The 18,914-nt window shown below is 51.7% G+C and overlaps 1 protein-coding gene across 2 annotated transcripts in view; it reads left to right on the forward strand.

Moving 5' to 3' along the window:
- The window catches only part of CAND2 (cullin associated and neddylation dissociated 2 (putative)), a 30,914-nt gene that overhangs the window by 2,471 nt on the left and 9,529 nt on the right, over positions 1 to 18,914 (forward strand). For both annotated transcript variants that reach the window (XM_019646055.1, XM_019646056.1), the window contains exons 2-10: positions 2,858 to 3,001; positions 6,037 to 6,191; positions 6,904 to 7,027; positions 9,057 to 9,322; positions 10,710 to 10,815; positions 10,996 to 11,138; positions 12,914 to 13,206; positions 14,025 to 14,166; positions 14,496 to 15,998. In XM_019646055.1, the coding sequence (XP_019501600.1) occupies positions 2,858 to 3,001; positions 6,037 to 6,191; positions 6,904 to 7,027; positions 9,057 to 9,322; positions 10,710 to 10,815; positions 10,996 to 11,138; positions 12,914 to 13,206; positions 14,025 to 14,166; positions 14,496 to 15,998 (2,876 nt within the window). The remainder of the gene's footprint in view (positions 1 to 2,857; positions 3,002 to 6,036; positions 6,192 to 6,903; positions 7,028 to 9,056; positions 9,323 to 10,709; positions 10,816 to 10,995; positions 11,139 to 12,913; positions 13,207 to 14,024; positions 14,167 to 14,495; positions 15,999 to 18,914) is intronic.

Genomic DNA, 18,914 nt, shown 5'->3' on the forward strand with positions numbered 1-18,914 from the left:
GGGGGGGGGAGGGGATCTGAGGAATTCCCACATCATTTCTTGAAAACACAATGGTATTGGTTGAGCCAGGAGATCTGACTGGTGGGCTGATTCTTCTCCCAACTTGCTGTCTGACCTGGGCAGTTCCTGCAATCTCCCTGAGCCTAGTTTCCCCATTTGCCTCATGCTAACAACTCATTATCCTATTAAAACCTCCCAAGGATGTTATGAAGTGGGGCAAAGAAAATCCCCATTTTATAGGTGGAAAAGGTAAGGCTCAGAGAGGAGTCAGTTGCTCAAGTTCACTCAGTTGATAAGTGGCAAGACCAATATATTTACTTAAAGCCAAACTTTGGTGCCCAAGCTCTTATCTACCAAATTATACATTTTCCTGTATACCTCCCTCCCCCACCCCCCGGCCACCACCATACACATATACACAATAGGGCTTTCTTTCTCAGAGAGCTGAGTGTTTGCAGAAACTTGGGGGTGTCTGAAATGCTGGGCATATTTCAGAAGGGTTTGTTTCTGAGTTCAGGTTTTCACATAACTGTTTGGCTCTGAGCCCTGTGAGAGGCTAGTCCTTCCTGCCCTCACCCTGTCCCCAGACCCTCTTTGGACCTGTTCTTTCTTGGGGCCTGGAGTCCCAGAAATGAAACTGACAGGCCCCCCCGTGAGTTCACAGTTTAATGAGGGAGACACACTGGTGACCAAGCTTGTGTGAGAAGTGCTATGACGAAGGGGTGCAGAGTGCTCTGAGAGGGTTCTATCCAGAGGAACCAAGTGTGTTTAGAGGGGTGTGGGTGGGGGAAAGGGCAGAGTGGTCAGAGCAGTCATCCCTGAGGCTGGGACATTTGAGCTGGGCCCTTGGCAGATGAATAGGTGTTCAACAAGTTCTCCACCTGTGGAAAGATGGGGACAGGAGGCCCATCTTGGGCAAAGGAGCACATCCCTTGGGTTGCCAGGCTGAGCTGGGTCTCCGTGAACTGCAGCAGAAATGCAGCGTAGAGACCCTGCCTGCCTTCTCAGAATGTCCCCTCAGCTGGACAGACCCAGGAGTGCATGTACCTACCCCAAGTCTTGGCCTGGCTCAGATCCAAACCTTCCTTCACCTTCCCTTGGCTGCTTCTCATGTGATGGCCGGGCCCAGAGGTGGGCATAGCCAGCCCTGCCACTCTCTCGTCACCGCCAGCCCAGCCTCCTTCCTCTTTCTGCCGCTTGAGGCTTATCCCAGCTGTTAAAAATAAACAGCTATGACATCGACAAATGTCCTCCTAGTAACAGGGTGCTGTGGGCTGTCGTGAATTCCAGCAGCAGGTCTAAGCCTGCAAAGATAAGGCCATCTGTGACTGATTTTGCCACAGGTGGCTTGGAGGTACAGCTCTTGGTTGACTGGCTCAAGCCAGAAAGCAAGGCTGTTGTGAGGAGGCGGGGTGGCCTGGTTGGAGCCGCAAAAGCTGGAGGCTTCCTAGGGCCGCCGCTCTTTGGTCCCAACTTCATGGCATCTCTCCTTGCTACTCTGTCTGGCCTTCTCCGAGTCTCCACTCTCGAGGGCCTGCAAGAGCCAGTGAACAGGTGGCGTGGACCTGGTGGGAGCCTGGTGACCTGGGGAGTGGGTGTCCCACCTGAAGAGGGCAGCCACAACTTCACGAGAGCCAGTTATTGTCACCAGGGTCTATAGGCCCAGTTGTATCCACATATTTTATTTCCAAGATAATCTGGAAATCAATATATTTATGTCAACTCGCCTAATTTTCAAATATTGATAAATAATCCAAATTATCAAAACACATGTGCCAGGTGGACACAGCTGAGGGCTGTCAGTTTAAGACTCTGCTCTCCCCTCCGAATTTTGGCAGGAATGGTGCTCCACAACGTCCCTGCAGCCCCAACTCTCCCTGGCCTTCCAGCCACTGCACTTTCAAATGCCCAGGACAAGGCATCAGGCCACACGGATCAGGCCACACGGATCTGCCCACCTGGGGGTGGGTAGCCCTTGACTCTGATTCCCACCGTTAGTCAGGGAGCCATAGCTGGGGACTGGTCAACCGTTGATGTGTCTAAGATATGCCCAAGATAATGCCCTCGGCCCAACAGCATGGCCTAGGGCAGTGGTTCTCAGACTGTGGTCTCTGCCCTTCAGCAACAGGAACGTGTTAGCAATGTGCCTTCTCAGACTGATTGATTCAGAAACCCTTGGGGTGGGGTCCCGCAGTGTTTAACAAGCCCTGTAGGTCACTGTCTTGCTGGCTACAGTTTGAGACCCACTGGTCCGAGGGCAGGGGCTGAGTATTCTCTGAAGTGGAAGTGGGCAGGGCAAGGCTCCTCTACCTGTCTGGTAGAGAGGCTTCTTGCTGACACCTGACTTAGTTGCAAGGTGTCTGTTCAACCTTCTAGGGTGAATGAGATGTGAATGATGTACCATGCCATTATCATAACGGCAGTGCCACTTATTGATTGTTCATTTACGGTGTGCTCACTGTACGCTAAGCACATCACATGCATTTTACCTTCCACACAACCCTGTGAGGCAGGTACTGTTCTCATCCCTGTTTTCAGACAGGTAAACTAAGGCTCAGTGACGTGAATGGACTTGCCCAAGTTCACATTTGAGTAAATGGCAGAAGCAAGAGCCACCAACTCTGAAGCCCTAAGCATTTAGCCAGTTTGCTGTGCCACTTCTAGTTGGCCACGATGTGGCAGTTGGTGTCTTTCACACACAGGTCTTGTGGTAGCCAGACTGTGCCCACAGCCCAGATAATCTACTTGCCCTTGAATCTCTGTATCAAGGTCTGCTTCTGGGGGAACCGTAAGATACTGCCCACATCACCAGAGCCCATGAGCTGCTCGACAGTTCTCCTCTGCCCTCCCCACCCAGGTTCATGGCCACTAGTGACCTGATGTCAGAGCTGCAGAAGGACTCCATCCAGCTGGATGAGGACAGTGAGCGCAAGGTGGTAAAGATGCTGCTTAGACTCCTGGAGGACAAGAACGGCGAAGTACAGAACCTGGCGGTCAAGTGGTAAGTGTCAGCCTTGGTGGGGACAGGGAGGGTGCCTGTCCAGTGCGGGAGCTCCCCGGGGTCCCTGCCCTCTGAGAGAAGAATTGCTGAGCAGCTCTTGGAGCCCCAGTGGAGCTGAATAGTGCCTTGGTGAGTTTCCCCAGAGGTAGACCTGGCAACAACGATTCAGTTGTAAGTTTATTTGGGAAGTGATCCCAGGAAAGTCCAGTATGGGAATAGGGAAGTTAGGCAGGGAAGGAAGAAGCCAGTGAAGCCTGTATTATCAAGTGAGTTACTTCTGTGGGCAATGCTATTATAACAAAGCTTAACCCTCCTCTGGGACACAGTGTGGGACACGCCCCTCAGAGTGTCCGCACCTGCCAGCTCTGTCAGTCCTTGGCTGAGGGCTGCTTCTGGGGTAGGGTGGAGGGTGAGCCCTCACACATGTGCTGGCAACTGGAAGGTCAGGCTGGCATGTGCCAGAGTGGCAAGGGCTGAGGAGACGGGGGCAGAAGGGGGGAGTAAGAGCCTGTGCTATAGGCATCATGAGGTTGTGGTCCTGACACCTTGGCTATTTAACCTCCAGAGCTGAAAAAGCAAGATGGGGTATGCTAGGGCATGTGTGAGTGTGTGAGTGTGTGTGTGAGTGTGTGTGAGTGTGTGAGCGTGTGTGTGAGTGTGAGTGTGTGTGAGTGTGTGAGTGTGAGTGTGTGTGTGTGAGTGTGTGTGTGTGAGTGTGAGTGTGTGTGTGAGTGTGTGTGTGTGTGAGTGTGTGTGTGTGAGTGTGTGTGTGTGAGTGTGTGTGTGTGAGTGTGTGTGTGTGTGTGTGTTGGGGTGGGCAGGGCACTAAAGAATGGCAGGGGTCGATAGTCAACAGAGACGGGGGCACTGCCTTTGTAACAGTACTCTATGAGCCAGGCTCAGGCATCCTGGGCCCTGTTAATGAATTTCAACTTGATCTAAGAGCAAAGGGAATTCAGTAAAGAGTTTTATGCAGGAATGTCACATGGTCAGCTGTGTGGTCTGGGAGCAACCTTATGGCCGTGGAGTAGAGATAGGGTGGACTATGGTTTCCCAGTAGCACAACCAATATCCTCTTTTTACAATGTGTAGTCTGAAATCCCCTTTTCCTCTCATGAAATGAAACTCATGCGTAATATAACCTGCCTCTACACAATTACAAAGTGAGGCATATAATGCCCTCAATGGTAACATAAAGAAGAAATAGAAGGAACATGGTTCATAGTATAATTGTATGTGTTTCAGTATGTAAATGATTGGGCTTGTTGACAGCCAAGTGACAATGAAGTCATGAGAAGCCTGCACCTCAGTGTAGACTCAGGTGGGGACAGGTGTGGATGTTGGGCACTCAGATGCCACAAGTGGCATTGCTCTTAGCAATGAGATTTTCTGAAGTGGTGACCATCTCCTTGTAGAGTTTCTCAGAAGACAAAGTAGTCTTCTTCCTTCAATTTATCTGGTAATTACATTATTGGAAAATTTAGGGTATATTAAAAGAGTGTAAAATGTACTTTGTGTCTATATGTAAAATTAAATTAGGTTCTGGACTCATATGATTATAGAAAGGCTTTTCTATAGAAATGCCCAGAGGGATGTTAGAAACTCCAGCACAACGGTTCTCAACCTTCCTAATGCCGCGACCCCTTAATACAGTTCCTCATGTTGTGGTGACCCCCAACCATCAAATTATTTTCGTTGCTACTCTATAACTGTAATTTTGCTACTGTTATGAGTTGTAATGTAAATATCTTTTTGTTTTCCGATGGTCTTAGGCGACCCCTGTGAAAGGGTCGTTCAACCCCCAAAGGGGTCGCGACCCACAGGTTGAGAACCGCTGCTCTAGCAGGACCTGGAATGGGCTTTGTTTTGCAGTTTTGTCTTTCTACCGTGTCCAGCTACCTCCCCTTCCCCATCAAAGAAAAGCCAGAAATGCCATCTTATTAGTTATGATGACCAAAAAAAGGCCCTCCATAAATTTCCAAACTATCCCTGGGGGGCAGTATCACCCCAACTGTGAACCAATGCTGTAGGAGGTAGAATGGGAGAACCCTGTGATTACGTAGATGGAGAGAGCAGTCAGGAGAGCCATGGTGTGCAAGCTGGCATGCATTGGAGTCACCTGGGACTCTTGTTAAAACTATGTGTGCCCCACCCAGGGATTCAGATTCAGGAAGGGTACAGGGAGAGGGAGGGGGCTGAGGCTGGCAGGTGAGAACTTGCATTCTAACGCACACTGAGTAGCAGAGCCACTCATTTAGGTCAGAGGTTCTCAACCTTGACTGTATGTTAGAATCACCTGGGGAATTGAAACAATGCCAATCGTCCAGGCCACACCAGAAACCCGTTAACGCAGCAGTTTTCGAAAGGCCCCAGGTGATGGCAATGCACCGTGAAGGCTGAGACAAAGGGCACATTCGTGGGCAGTGGAACCACCGGGGACTCTGTTGAAATGCAGATTCTGGTTCCGTAGCTCTGGGATAGGACCTGAGAGTCTGCATTTCTGACAAGTTGGAGGTGATGCTGATGATGCTGAGCCGTGACCACACTCTGAGAAGCAAGGCGCTAAGGCAGAGGTTCTCCAAGTGTGGTCCCCAGACCACCGGCGTCAACATTTACTGGGAACTTGCTAGAAATGCAAACTCTCAGGCCCCACCCAGACTTCCTGAACCTGAAAATCTGGGGAAGGGCCTAGCGACCTGTGTTCTAACAAGTCCTCCAGGGGATTCTGATACCTGGTCCAGTTTGAGAACCGCGGCTCCTGGGCACTCCTTGCCTTGGTTTCCAGCTGAGGTTACTGGGTTTGATGGTTTGGTCATATACTGAGATGCAAAACCCAGGAGATGATGCAGGTTTGGGAGGTGCCAGGAACGGCATTGGCATATCCAGAGGTTGCCTCTCCTGGCAATACAGGGAGTCCCTTGTTGATCTTGGCCTTTACCTCAGCACGTGAGGCCCACGGGCATGAGGGGACAAGGGGCAGCCTAATTCAGACTGAGTCTGGGCCTTTGGGACCCCCTCCCTTCCTCCCTGCTCAGCCTGGGTCCTCTGGTGGGCAAAGTGAAGGAGTACCAGGTGGAGACCATCGTGGACGCTCTCTGTACCAACATGCGGTCAGACAAGGAGCAGCTCAGAGACATCGCTGGCATTGGCCTCAAGACCGTCTTGTCGGAGCTCCCCCCTGCAGCCACAGGTACCCAGGTCCCAGGGATTAGATACTATTATTATTTGTCCTACTTTATGGTTAAAGAAACTGAGGCTAAGAGAGGTGAAAGTGTTTACCTAAGGTCAACCAGCTAATCAGTGGCAGAGAACTCAGACCCAGATCTCCTTAAGTTCATGGCTCAATGTCAGGAATGCTTTTAGCTGCAAGTAACAAAACCTGATTCGTGGCAGCTTGAAGAAGTATTGTGTTGCTTTTCTTACATAATTCTGGAGGGATGAGCCTCTCCATTTTTGCAGCAATTCATTTCATAGCTCAATTAGGACAGGGTTGAGTCTCTGTCCCAGTCTCTTACCTTTTATAAGAAAAGCACATGTTTCCCCAGAAGCCTCCAGAAGACTTTGACCACAGGACAGAACAGGGTCACCTGGCCCCTCCTAGGAGCAAGGGAGCCCAGGAAAGGAAGTGCTTTTCCTACCTCCCTAATGGATAGCAAAAGGAAGGAGGGGTCGGGTGTGGGGTGAGCTGGCCAGCAGATTGGTTGTCAGTTTTTCACCTCTCTGAGCTGTTTCCTTTAGTTTGGTTGAGCCTCTGGGTCAAACTTGGGACTAGTTGAGCCCTGGCTTCCCAGGGTTAACAGTATTCTCAGAAACTTGGGCTCAGGAACACAGCCAGAGCAAAGGCTAACCAGAGGTGGAGGCCAGCCCGGAGCCTCACCTTGCCCACCTTGTGCTTTGTGCAGGGTCCGGCCTGGCCACCAACGTGTGCCGGAAGATCACTGGCCAGCTCACCAGTGCCATTGCCCAACAGGAGGATGTGGCCGTGCAGCTGGAAGCCCTGGACATCCTCTCTGACATGCTGAGCAGGTGCGGGAGGCCACCTCAGGCAAGGAGGGCCCAGGTGGGAGGGGGAGCAAAGGGGACAGGGAAGGACTTAAATCCATAGAATCAGCACCTATTGTACACCTATGCTCGGGGCTCCTTAATCTTCCCAGCAGCTCTGCAAAGGAGAACTTAATTGTCACAGTTTTATAGGCTGAGAGGTGCTGTAGCTTGCCTGAAGCCACACTCAATAAATGGCAGAACCTAGGATTTGAACTCAGGTCTCTCCATAGCTGAAACACAGGTGGTGTGTTCATTCTCTCCCTTCACCCCCTTCTTTTTCTTTCTTCTTTTGAGCTGATATAGCTGGGCCTTTGTTTTAAATTGCACTGTACATTTTTAAAGTATTCATTCATTCGTTCAACCTCCCAAGATTTGAGCACCTACTTTGTGGCCAGGGAAATGTCAGATGTTGCATTTGTGCTGGGAATGTGGAGTGGCTCAGTCTTGATCGCTCCTAGGGAGGAGTTCACAGACACACCAACTATGACTGGAGTAAGGACAACAGTCAGGATAGGAGCAGGGCCTGTAGGAGCTCAGGGGAGGAGCCCCTAACCCAGCTGGTGCGTGGGGAGCCTTCCTAGAGGAGGACCTGCTAGCTGAACCTTCAAGGATGGACAGGACTTGGCCAGGTGTGGGCAGGCATAAGGGGGACACTGGAGGAAGAGACTGCTTTCGGCCCAGAGGGTAGAAGCAGGAAAAGACATGGGTCCCAGGGATTCTGCAAGTCAGCTGTGGGCTGGGGTGTACTGTAAAGGGGCCTGTATGGAGAGCTGAGGTCCAAGGGCTGGGCAGGAACCGAGGGTGGGTGACTAACCATTATACTGAAGGTGTGAGGAGCCGGTGGACGGGTATTTGGTAGGGGCTGAAGAGTGCCATGTACATATTTGTGTGTTTCAGGCCGATTTTCCTACCTACAGTGTGCATGGTAGATGGGAGGGGGCGGAACAGGCAGGGAGACGGGTTCGGAGGTTTTCTGCAGGCAGTTGAATTCAGGTTGTATTTTGGAGGTAGACTCCACAGGGCTTGGAATGGGTGACAGAGGCAAAAAGATTCAAGGATGATACCCAGGGGTCTGTCTTTACTAACTGGGGGCACAGACACAGGGCCATAGGTGTGGTGGGTGCTCTCTGGGAACAGGGCAGGTGTGGGGAGAAAGCGACGGATTCAGCTTGGGACATGTTGAATTTAAGATGCCTGAGCTCTCAACTGAAAACTCCATGAGGGTAGGTTTTAAGGCCAGAGTCTACCTTGCCCACTCAAACTCCCAGCATAGGCCCTGTCTCATAGTAGGTAAATACATATAAGTGAAACCCAGAAGAGAGGTCTGAGCTAGACAGAGAGATAGGGGAGGGTGAGGTCAATGTGTTCGTGTGAGGTAGAAAGAAGAAAAAGTCTTAGGACATGTGTGGGACAGAAAATACACAGGTCTGGTCTGAAGGTGAGGAGAGAAGCTGCTGAGGTGGTCAGGGCTGCCTTCTACCTATGCAGAAACCATTCTCTTGTGTAGCCTCTTGCCTTGAACCCAGAGCTCAGTTTATCCAAAGGGCACTGGAGATTGAAGGAGTTAAGCAGAGGAATGACCACAGCAGAAGTAGATTTTAGACCACTCAGGACTTGTGTGTGTGTGTGTGGGGGGGGGGGTCGACACTGAAGTAGGGCTCAGACGCCCAGGGAATAAGGACAGCCTCAGTGTAGCCCCCTAGACACATTACCACGGGGTAGAAGCCTTCTCCCCAGGCTGGAAGCCTGGACACCTGGGCTCAAGTTCTGACCTTGTATTTCTTGGCTGGGTGGCCTTAAGAAAGCCCCTTTTCCTCTCTGCTTTCTTTCGTGTAATAATAATTAATAATCACGTTGTACAGTTGCAGGGCTCCTTTCTGTTTACCAAGGGCCATTGGGTTGTCATAATTCCCGGGAGGGGGCCAGGAGAAGATGGGGAGATGGGCGGTGCCTGGCCCAGAGTGCTTTGCCTGCCTGGTAGGCCCGCCTGACACCTCCTCCGGCTCCCCAGGCTGGGCGCCCCACTGGCTGCCTTCCATGCCAGCCTCCTGCACTGCCTTCTGCCGCAGCTGAGTAGCCCGCGCCTGGCCGTGCGCAAGCGAGCGGTTGGGGCGCTCGGCCACCTGGCGGCCGCCTGCAGCACCGACCTCTTCGTGGAGCTCGCCGACCACCTGCTGGACCGGCTGCCCGGCCCACGTGCACCCGCCAGCCCCGCCACTATCCGCACCCTGATTCAGTGTTTGGGCAGCGTCGGCCGTCAGGCGGGCCACCGCCTGGGTAAGGGAGCAGGGCCCCTGGGCAAGGAGGCGGGCCTGAGGCAAGGATGTGCTGGGGAAAGGGTCGGGGCCCAGGCTGAGTGGGTGGGGCCTGGGGCCTGGCCACCTGTAGGCAAGGGGGCGGGGTTTAAGTACCTGAAAGGGCAAGGCCGGGCTTGAGAGGCCGCAGGGCGGGTCCTGAGCGCCATCTGCTGAGCCTTACTCGGGTCCTGAGCGCCATCTGCTGAGCCTTACTTCGAGGTTCTCAGATAATTATAAGTCATTCCGCCAAGCTTAAATAAAATGTGTTCTGCTCTCTTACTTTGACAAGTATACCTTAATAACAACAACAACCACCTGTAAGCCAGGTTTAAATTTTTTTAAGTTTTTATTGGGAGATAATGTATGTTCAGTAAACTACACTGTTTAAAGTGTATAACTCAGCGTGTATTGGCCTTTGTGAACACCCATGAAACTGCCACAATCAAGATGCAGAACATTTCCATCACTCCCAAAAGTTTTCTTGTGCCTGTTTGTAGTCCGTCCCTCCCTGTGCCCCACCCCAGGTAACCACTGATCTGCTTTCTATGACTATAGATTAATTTTATAGAAACGGAATCCTGCAGTCAGGTTCGAATTTATTCTCAAACACCTTGGAGTTGCGGGCTAGCACAAGGCAGTGCGGGTAGAGTTGGCCATGGTGTGCCCCTCCCTTCCCTCTGGCGCTCTCACTGCAAGGAGCCTTACAAGTACACATGTGGACCCCGGCCTGCAGTCTCCACCCTGTCTACTCCCTCCAGCACACACATGCCACATAGCAGCCACCCCTTGGCCACTCTTGGAGCATGGACCCAGGAAAGAGGCCTTCACAGGACCCAGACAAATGTTCAGGGTCAGTTGGGCAGGAAAGTGGGGAAGGGTGTGGCTGGAACCCTCTGAAGCCCAGGGATCAGGCAGGGGCCTTTTTTTCCTGGCCTATAAGGACAGTACCTGCTTCTCCCCTTTTTCTATCCAGGGCTACAACCTAGTACAGAAAATGAGGCAAAGACATGAGTAATAGTTTCAGCCACAGATGCTACTTGTTGAGTGCCTACTCTGAGTCAGGACCTGGGCGAAGCTCTTTAGCTGCATCATATCATTAATTTTCACAAAAATCTCTGTCTGGTAGGCATTGTTATCCATCCCTACTGTGAAGATTAGTAGACTGAAGTAAGAGAAGGGTTGTGACAGGCCCAAGATCCCAGAGCTCATAGGTGGCAGAGTCAGAGCTAGAACCCACATCTGCTCAACTCCAAAGCCTCTGAGTTGAATTTGCAGTGGCCAGGGCTGTGGGTGCAGGGAAAGACTCAGCACTGTGGGCTAGGGGAGCCTGGGAGACGGTGTCCTTAGTGACCCACCTCGCCCTGCAGGGGCCCACCTGGACCGCTTGGTGCCCCTGGTGGAGGAGTTCTGCAAACTGGATGACGATGAGCTCCGGGAGTCCTGCCTCCAGGCCTTTGAGGCCTTCCTGAAGAAGTAGGTGCAGTGGGATGCTGGGAGATGGGGCCCCCAGAATTTCTTTGGGAAGTTGGTGGGGATGGGGTTGGGGGCAGTATCCTGGCTTCAGAGCAGTAAGATCTCAGGATTCCCCACTGGGCCCTATTCCCTATGCTGCCCTGACCTGGTCCACCAGAGCCACCTCATCCCACCCCACAGGTGCCCCAAGGAGATGGGCCCTCACGTGTCCAAGGTGACCAGCCTGTGCCTCCAGTACATGAAGCACGACCCCAACTATAACTACGACAGTGACGGGGAAGAGGAGCACATGGAGACAGAGGATAGTGAATTCAGTGAGCAAGGTGGGTGGCCAGCTTGTCACCAGGGCTGGAGCGTGAAAATGGGTGCAGACTTACTCGGAACCCCTTGCCCCCCAGCCAAAGACAGGGGCCACATTTAGTGCCCTTATCCTGATCCCACTGTTCCTCGGTCTCCAGCCCTGCCTTCCATAGCCTGGATTGCCCAATGTCCCCATCCTTTCTGACTACACAGTAACGAGAGTAGTAATCACGGACATTTACTGAGCATCTACCGGTGTCCTAAGCACTGTCTTATTTCCTTACAGTAACCCTAGAAAACCAGATATTTATTATTATTCCCATATTTCAGACAAGGAAACTGAGACTTAGAGAAGTGATTTGCCTGAGGTAACACAGCTAGGAAGTAGCACAGCTGGGACTTACAGCCATGTCTGTCAGATTCCCCTAACTCTATTCTGCCATTTCTGTACCCTTTTAATCATGGCTTCCAAGAGACAATGTTTTAACCCAGCAGAGTGAAACTCTAATGGTGGAATGATAGGCACTGACAGGGGAGATGTCTGGATGGGGAATGGATTCAATGGCTTCCTTCTGTGCCTGTGGTCCTGTCCGTCACTCAGATGGACGCCCCTGGATCCTGAAAGGACATTGGTGGAGGCAAGGGACTTAGGGTCTGATGGGGTAGTAGGAATGAGATGGGATGGTAGGAGACAAGATTGGACAGGCATGTTGGGGCCTCAATTGCCAAGCCAGGGAGATTGGGCATTTTCTTGTCGGTAACAGGGAGCTATGGATGTTTCTTTGTGGGTGGCATAAAGTAGAGGTAACAGATAATGGTCCATCAGAGGTAACATCTACTAAGCTGACAAGATGCATCCATAGGACCATCTGTATGGCCCACTGTGGCCTGCACAGCTCTGCGAGCAGTGCGGGTAGGAACGCACTGGCCTCTGAGCCTATGCCTGGGGTGTCCCTCGTTAGGACCATCCCCCTCTGAGCCTCATGTGTCTCCCCAGGTGATATGGGTGGGCCTCATGGGTCTGATCCTCAGTTCTCATGTCCCCTGTGTGACCTCGGGAGAGTCTCTCACCATCTCTGAGCCTTATTCTAGTCATCTGTAAAATGGGGTTCAAGGCACTTTGTGAGCTTGTGCCTCTTGGGGGAGCTTGGAAAGTAGGAAGCCACACAAACACATTTCCTGGTGGGACACCGGAATCAGGACCCTTGAGAGGCTGGGGTTTGAGGTGGAGGAGCGGGGAGCAATGCCAAAGGGAGGCCCTACTGCCTCTCCTTTCTGGAATCCCAGGAAATGAAACATCACACAGCCAGTCCTGAAACCAAAGGATGGGTTTTATGCCCCAAATGACTTCTCTAGGTCCTCACTGAAGACTTAGAAGTTAGTTTTTTCCCTGGCGTAGTCAAAACAACAAAGGGTTTGGAGGCAGAGGGAGGACCCTGGTTTAAAACTCCCAACTATTTCCCTGTTCATGTAACTTGGGGTGAGTCACTGCCCTCTGAGCCCCAGTTTCCTCATCTCTATGGTGGGGAAGTAATCCTGTCTTACAAAGTCATTATGAGGTTAAAATGAGGTTGAGGATTTGAAGTGCTTGGTGCCATCCCCAGCATACAGTAGGTGTTCATTAAATGGTAGGTAACATTCCTAAATTGTGTATATAAATAATGATCATCAGAAAGGTAAAGCCTTCCTGACCCCTCACCTCTCTGCCCTGAGAGAGAGACTACCTGGGTGGAGCAGGTGGCTCTCTGTCCATCTGCTATAGAGCGCAAGGCCCATGGGTGTCTCATTCCTGTCCCAGAGAGTGAGGACGAATACAGTGATGACGATGACATGAGTTGGAAAGTGCGCCGGGCAGCGGCTAAGTGCATGGCGGCTTTGATCAGCTCCCGGCCTGACTTACTGTCCGACTTCCACTGCACCTTGGCGCCCGCGCTCATCCGGCGCTTCAAAGAACGTGAGGAGAATGTCAAGGCTGACATCTTCGGGGCTTACATTGTGCTGCTGCGGCAAACACGGCCCCCAAAGGGATGGCTGGAGGCCGTCGAGGAGCCCACTCAGACTGGCAGCAGCCTCCACATGCTGCGAGGACAGGTGGGCACGCCTTCACCTCTCCCCCATCCCTCCAGACCCCACTCAAAACTCACCTTCCCTCCTGCTCACAACCCTTCCATCCGTCCATCTTCCCACCTGTCCACCATCTATCCATCCATTGAAGTGTGAGTATTGAGCACCAACTATATGCCCTGCCCTGTGTATCAGGGAACAAGTGGGGAAAAGACAGGAAGGCCTCGCCCCTGAATCACACCGTTCTGGGGTTTTGCTGATGGGTGGGATGTGGAGGGAGGAACAAGGAGGTGTCATGTGAGTTCCAGGCTTTGGCTGAGGCATGGAGTGCAGTTCCTCAAGGTGGCAGAGTGTGGAGAGGGCGACGTGTAGAGTTCTGGACATTTATGTTCGAGGTCCTTGGATGTCTGAGTGGAGACATCAGGTGGGCAGTCATCACCCGCGTCTGGTATTGGCGATACAGATCGGGATTCATTCCTGAAGCTTGGGGGAGCGGATGAGCTCATCTGGAGAGAACCCAGCTGGGGAAGGGAAGGGGTCCAGTGCTTCCCCCCTCGGGGTGTAAGGGTGACAGCCAGACTGCCTGTGTAATTTTGAGCAAGTTACTTAATATCTCTGTACCTGTTTCCCCATCTGTAAAGTGGGCCCAGGAGTAGGGCCTACCTCAGAGTGTCTGAGTATAGAATTAGGTTCCTGGTAGAGAGCAAATGATGGAAAGCTTAGGATGGAGCCATCCTCTCCATGCTTAGGTCCTCCATGGGCACATGCCTAGGCAAAGCTCCCCAGGAGTAGGTGGGGTGTGGAGGTTCCCTGGGTGGTCACTAACCTCCTCCACCTGCCCACAGGTGCCCCTTGTGATCAAGGCCCTGCAGCGGCAGCTTAAAGATCGGAACATCAGGGCCCGTCAGGGCTGCTTCAATCTCCTCACCGAGCTGGCAGGCGTCCTCCCTGGTAGCCTGGCAGAGCACATGCCTGTGCTGGTAGCAGGTAGGATGGGTTGGAACCTGGTGTCTGCTGTCCTGGGCCTCTTCCAATCCTCGAGGGTGTGTCCCTCTTCAGCGAGCTATGGTGGCTCTCCATTGCCAGCAGTGAGAACAAGGCTAGGGTACAGGCCCTACATCCTGATTTCAGATAGGTTTCTGGCCTTGTGTCCCTCAGCCCTGGTCCTGGCCAAGCCCTGACCTCTTGGAATCTGCTGCATAAGAGCCCAGGTGCCTGGATCCAGCTCAGGTGCCTGTGCATGTTCCACCCCTGCACCCAGGGAGGGCTGTGTTGGGTCAGGGTCTGTGGCCTGTAACCTTGCACCCACCCCGCAGGCATCGTCTTCTCACTGGCAGACCCATCCAGCTCCTCCACCATCCGGATGGATGCCCTAGCCTTCCTGCAGGAGCTGCTGGGCACAGAGCCATCCGAGGCCTTCCACCCACACCTGCCCACCCTCCTGCCACCTGTGATGGCCTGTGTGTCTGACCCTTTCTACAAGATCGCGGCTGAGGCCCTGCTGGTGCTACAGGAGCTGGTACAGGCCCTGTGGCCCCTGGACAAGCCTCGGATACTGGACCCCGAGCCATACGTTAGAGAGATGTCTGCGGCCACCCTGGCACGGCTCCGTGCCACCGACCTGGACCAGGAGGTGAAAGAGCGGGCCATTTCTTGCATGGGCCACCTCGTGGGCCACCTGGGTGACAGGCTGGGGGATAACCTGGAGCCATCCTTACTGCTCCTTCTGGATCGACTACGGAATGAGATCACCCGGCTGCCTGCTGTCAAGGCACTGACACTGATAGCTGTATCCCCACTGCGGCTTGACCTGAAGCCCATCCTGGCTGAGGCACTGCCCATTCTGGCCTCGTTCCTGCGCAAGAACCAACGGGCACTGCGGCTGGCCACACTGGCTGCCCTGGATGCCCTGGCCCAGAGCCAGGGACCCAGCCTCCCGCCATCTGCTGTGCGGGCCGTGCTGGCCGAGCTGCCTGCTCTGGTCAGCGAGAGCGACATGCATGTGGCGCAGATGGCTGTGGACTTTCTCGCCACAGTGACCCAGGTCCAGTCAGCCTCTTTGGCTGAGGTCAGTGGCCCCGTGCTCTCAGAGCTGCTGAGGTTGCTACGTTCACCCCTGCTGCCAGCAGGTGTGCTGGTGGCCACCGAAGGCTTTCTGCAGGCTCTGGTGGGGACCCGGCCCCCATGTGTGGACTACGCCAACCTTATCAGCCTGCTCACTGCACCTGTTTACAAACAGTCTACGGACAGCGGGCCAGGTCTCCACAAGCAGGTGTACCACTCGCTGGCTCGGTGTGTGGCAGCCCTCGCAGCTGCCTGTCCCCAGGAAGCAGCAGGCACGGCAAACCGCTTGGTCTGCGATGCCAAGTCACCTCACTCCAGCACAGGGGTTAAGGTCCTGGCATTTTTGTCACTGGCCGAGGTGGGCCAGGTGGCCGGGCCAGGCCCCCAGCGGGAGCTGAAGGCAGTGCTTCTGGAAGCCTTGGGGTCACCCAGTGAGGACGTGAGAGCGGCTGCCTCCTATGCGCTGGGCCGCGTGGGCGCTGGGAACCTACCTGACTTCCTGCCTTTCCTGCTGGGGCAGATCGAGGCTGAGCCCCGGCGGCAGTACCTGCTGCTGCACTCCCTCAGGGAAGCCCTGGGGGCCGCCCCGCCCGACAGCCTGAAGCCCTATGCTGAGGACATCTGGGCCCTGCTGTTCCAGCGCTGCGAGGGTGCCGAGGAGGGCACCCGGGGGGTGGTGGCCGAATGCCTCGGGAAGCTGGTTCTCGTAAACCCTTCATTCCTTCTGCCCCGATTCCGGAAGCAACTTGCTGCAGGTAGGGGCACAGGTATGGGTAGAGGTGGCCCAGATTGGAGGTGGGCAGTTTGTCCCTAAGTGTCAGAGTGGCCCACATGAAATGAGCTAGGTCAGGTGATTGGGTCTGAGAGTCATGGTGTGACTCTCATGATAAAGACAAGAGGAGCCATGAAAAACTATTTCCTGAGGCTTATAGGCCTCCTCCTGTGGGACTTTCTGGGATGGAGCAGACAGAACCCTCGATATGTCCCTTCAATAAATAAACTTTTCATGATGCCACTTTTGTAATCCTTGGTGTGGACAGCAGCCTTATGCTCCAGGCAAAGGTGAATAAAAGCCGTTCTCTGAGGGACCAGAAACTGCAGCCTACAGAGTGCAGCTCTCTTGAGCTAGTTTGAGCCAGGAGCAAATGGAAATGTAAGCTAGGATTGGCGGCCTGGGCAGGAACCAGGGGTCAGGTTTTGTGTGGTCAGATCAGGGCATGTCAGGGTGTTCCACAGCTCAGGGAGGAAGAAAGCTGGCAGGTGTACCTGTGGGCTGTTTGGGCCCCTGAGAACGAAAGGCCTCCAGGCCTCGAGCTGGTCAACTGATGCCCTGATAGGGTCTGATCTCTGTTTCTATGAGTTTGGTTTTCTTAGATTCCACATTTAAGTGAGATCATATGGTATTTGTTTTTCTCTGACTTTTTTCACGTAGCATAATGCCTTCAAGTTCCATCCATGTTGTGGCAAATGGCAGGGTTTTCTTCCTTTTTTGTAGCTGAATAATATTCCAGTGTGTGTGTGTGTGTGTGTGTGTGTGTGTGTGTGTGTGTGTGTGTGTGTGTGTGTGTGTGTGACATTTTCTTTATCCATTCATCCATCGATGGACACTTAGGTTGTTTACATGTCTTAGTTATTGTAAATAATGCTGCGGTGAACATGAGAGGGTAGCGGTCCCTTTGAGAGAGTAGTTCTGTTTCCTTCAGATATATATCTGAAGGATATATATATATCCAGAAGTGGGATTGCTGGGTCATATGGTAGTTCAATTTTTAATTTTTTTGAGGAACCTTCATATTGTTTTCCATAGTGGCTGCACCAATTTACATTCCCATCAAGAGTGCACATGGGTTCCCTTTTCTCCACACCCTCGCCAACATTTATTTTTTACCTTTCTGAGGACAGCCATTTTAACAGATGCGAGGTGATATCACACTGTAGGTTTGATTTGCATTTCCCTGATGATTAGTGATATTGAGCACCTTTCCATGTATCTGTTGGCCTTTAGAGTATCTTCTTTGAAAAAAATTTCTATCCAGGTCCTTTGCCCATGTTTAAATTGGATTATTTGTTTTGCTATTGAGTTGTATGGGTTCTTTATATACTTTGGATATGAGCCCCTTATCATGGTTTGAAACAATTTTTTCCAATTCCATAGCTTGTCTTTTCACTTTGTTGATAGTTTCTTTTGCTGTGCAAAGCTTTTTAGTGTGACGTAGTCCCCACTTGTTTATTTTTGCTTTTGTTGCTTGTGTTTTAGGTGTCATGTCCAAAAAATTATTACCAAGACCCATGTCAAGGAACTTTATTCCTGGTTTTTCCTAGGAGTTTTATGGTTTTTAGGTCCTACATTTATAAGGTCGATTAAGTTCGCGAACTCATCCTAGAAAAAGTGCTGCATATTTCATTGCTGAATATTACTATTGTCACCTTTGAACTACTCCCCTTGGGAAGCTAGGCACTGATGCCAGTGCCTAGTCAACCCTTCAAAGCAATTTTAGAACTCTTTTTCAGGAATGACCATCAGAGCTGTCATCATATTATCCTTGATGTCCTGAATGTCCTCAAAATGTCTTCCTTTCAATATTTCCTTTATCTTCAGGTAGAGAAAGAAGTCACTGGGGGCCAGATCAGGTGAGTAGGGAGGGTGTTCCAATACAGTTATTTGTTGACTGGCTAAAACTCCCTCACAGTCAGTGCCATGTGAGCTGGTGCATTGTCGTGATGCAAGAGCCATGAATTGTTGGCAAAAAGTTCAGGTCATCTAACTTTTTCACGAAGCCTTTTCAGCACTTCCAAATAGTAAACTTGGTTAACTGTTTGTCCAGTTGGTACAAATTCATAATGAATAAGCCCTCTGGTATCAAAAAAGGTTAGCGACATTGTTGCAACAAGTTTGTGAACTTAATTGTCAGACCTCGTTAAGTCTTTATTCCATTTTGAGTTTTGTGAGTGGTTTTAGGTAGGGGTCCAGTTTCATTTTTATATGTGAATATCCAATTTTCCCAGCACCATATATTGAAGAGACTGTCTTTTCCCCACTGAGTATTCTTGGCTCTTTTGTCAAATATTAGTTGCCCATATATGCCTGGGTTTATATCTGGGCTCTCGATTCTGTTCCATTGTCCTATGTGTCTGTTTTTATGCCAGTACCGTAGTGTTTTGATGACTATAGCTTTATAATATAGCTTGAAATCAGATGCCTCCTGCTTTGTTCTTTCTCAGGATGGTTTTGGAATATTTGGGGTCGTCTATGGTTTCATACTTTAGGATTGTGTTTGTCTATTTCTGTAAAAAATGTCATTAGAATGTGAGTCATTTAGAGAGGAGTTGAGAAGCATGTGGGGCAGCTGCTGATTCATTTCTTTCGCCAAGTGGGAAATGTATTTCCTTCCCTTTCTTCAGCTTCTCGACTCAGAAAGCAAGCAGAAAAGCAAAATTAAGTGAGTTCTTTATTCCGAAGGCTTTGGAGATGCTCTGAATTCTGTTGGAATCTCCTTGTCCTTCAGCCTATCTGAAGTACAAGTGCCCCCTGCTTAGAGAATGCAGGGCTGAGGAGTAGGGCCCAGCCAAGGCTCAGAATCAGCTTTTGAATTCTGGATCTGCTTGCTATGTGACCTTAGACCTGAACTTAACTTTCCTGGCTCTCTCTTCCCTCATCTGTAGAATAGAGA

This window comes from Hipposideros armiger, unplaced genomic scaffold (assembly GCF_001890085.2).
Source record: "Hipposideros armiger isolate ML-2016 unplaced genomic scaffold, ASM189008v1 scaffold_96, whole genome shotgun sequence".
Lineage (NCBI taxonomy): Eukaryota > Metazoa > Chordata > Mammalia > Chiroptera > Hipposideridae > Hipposideros > Hipposideros armiger.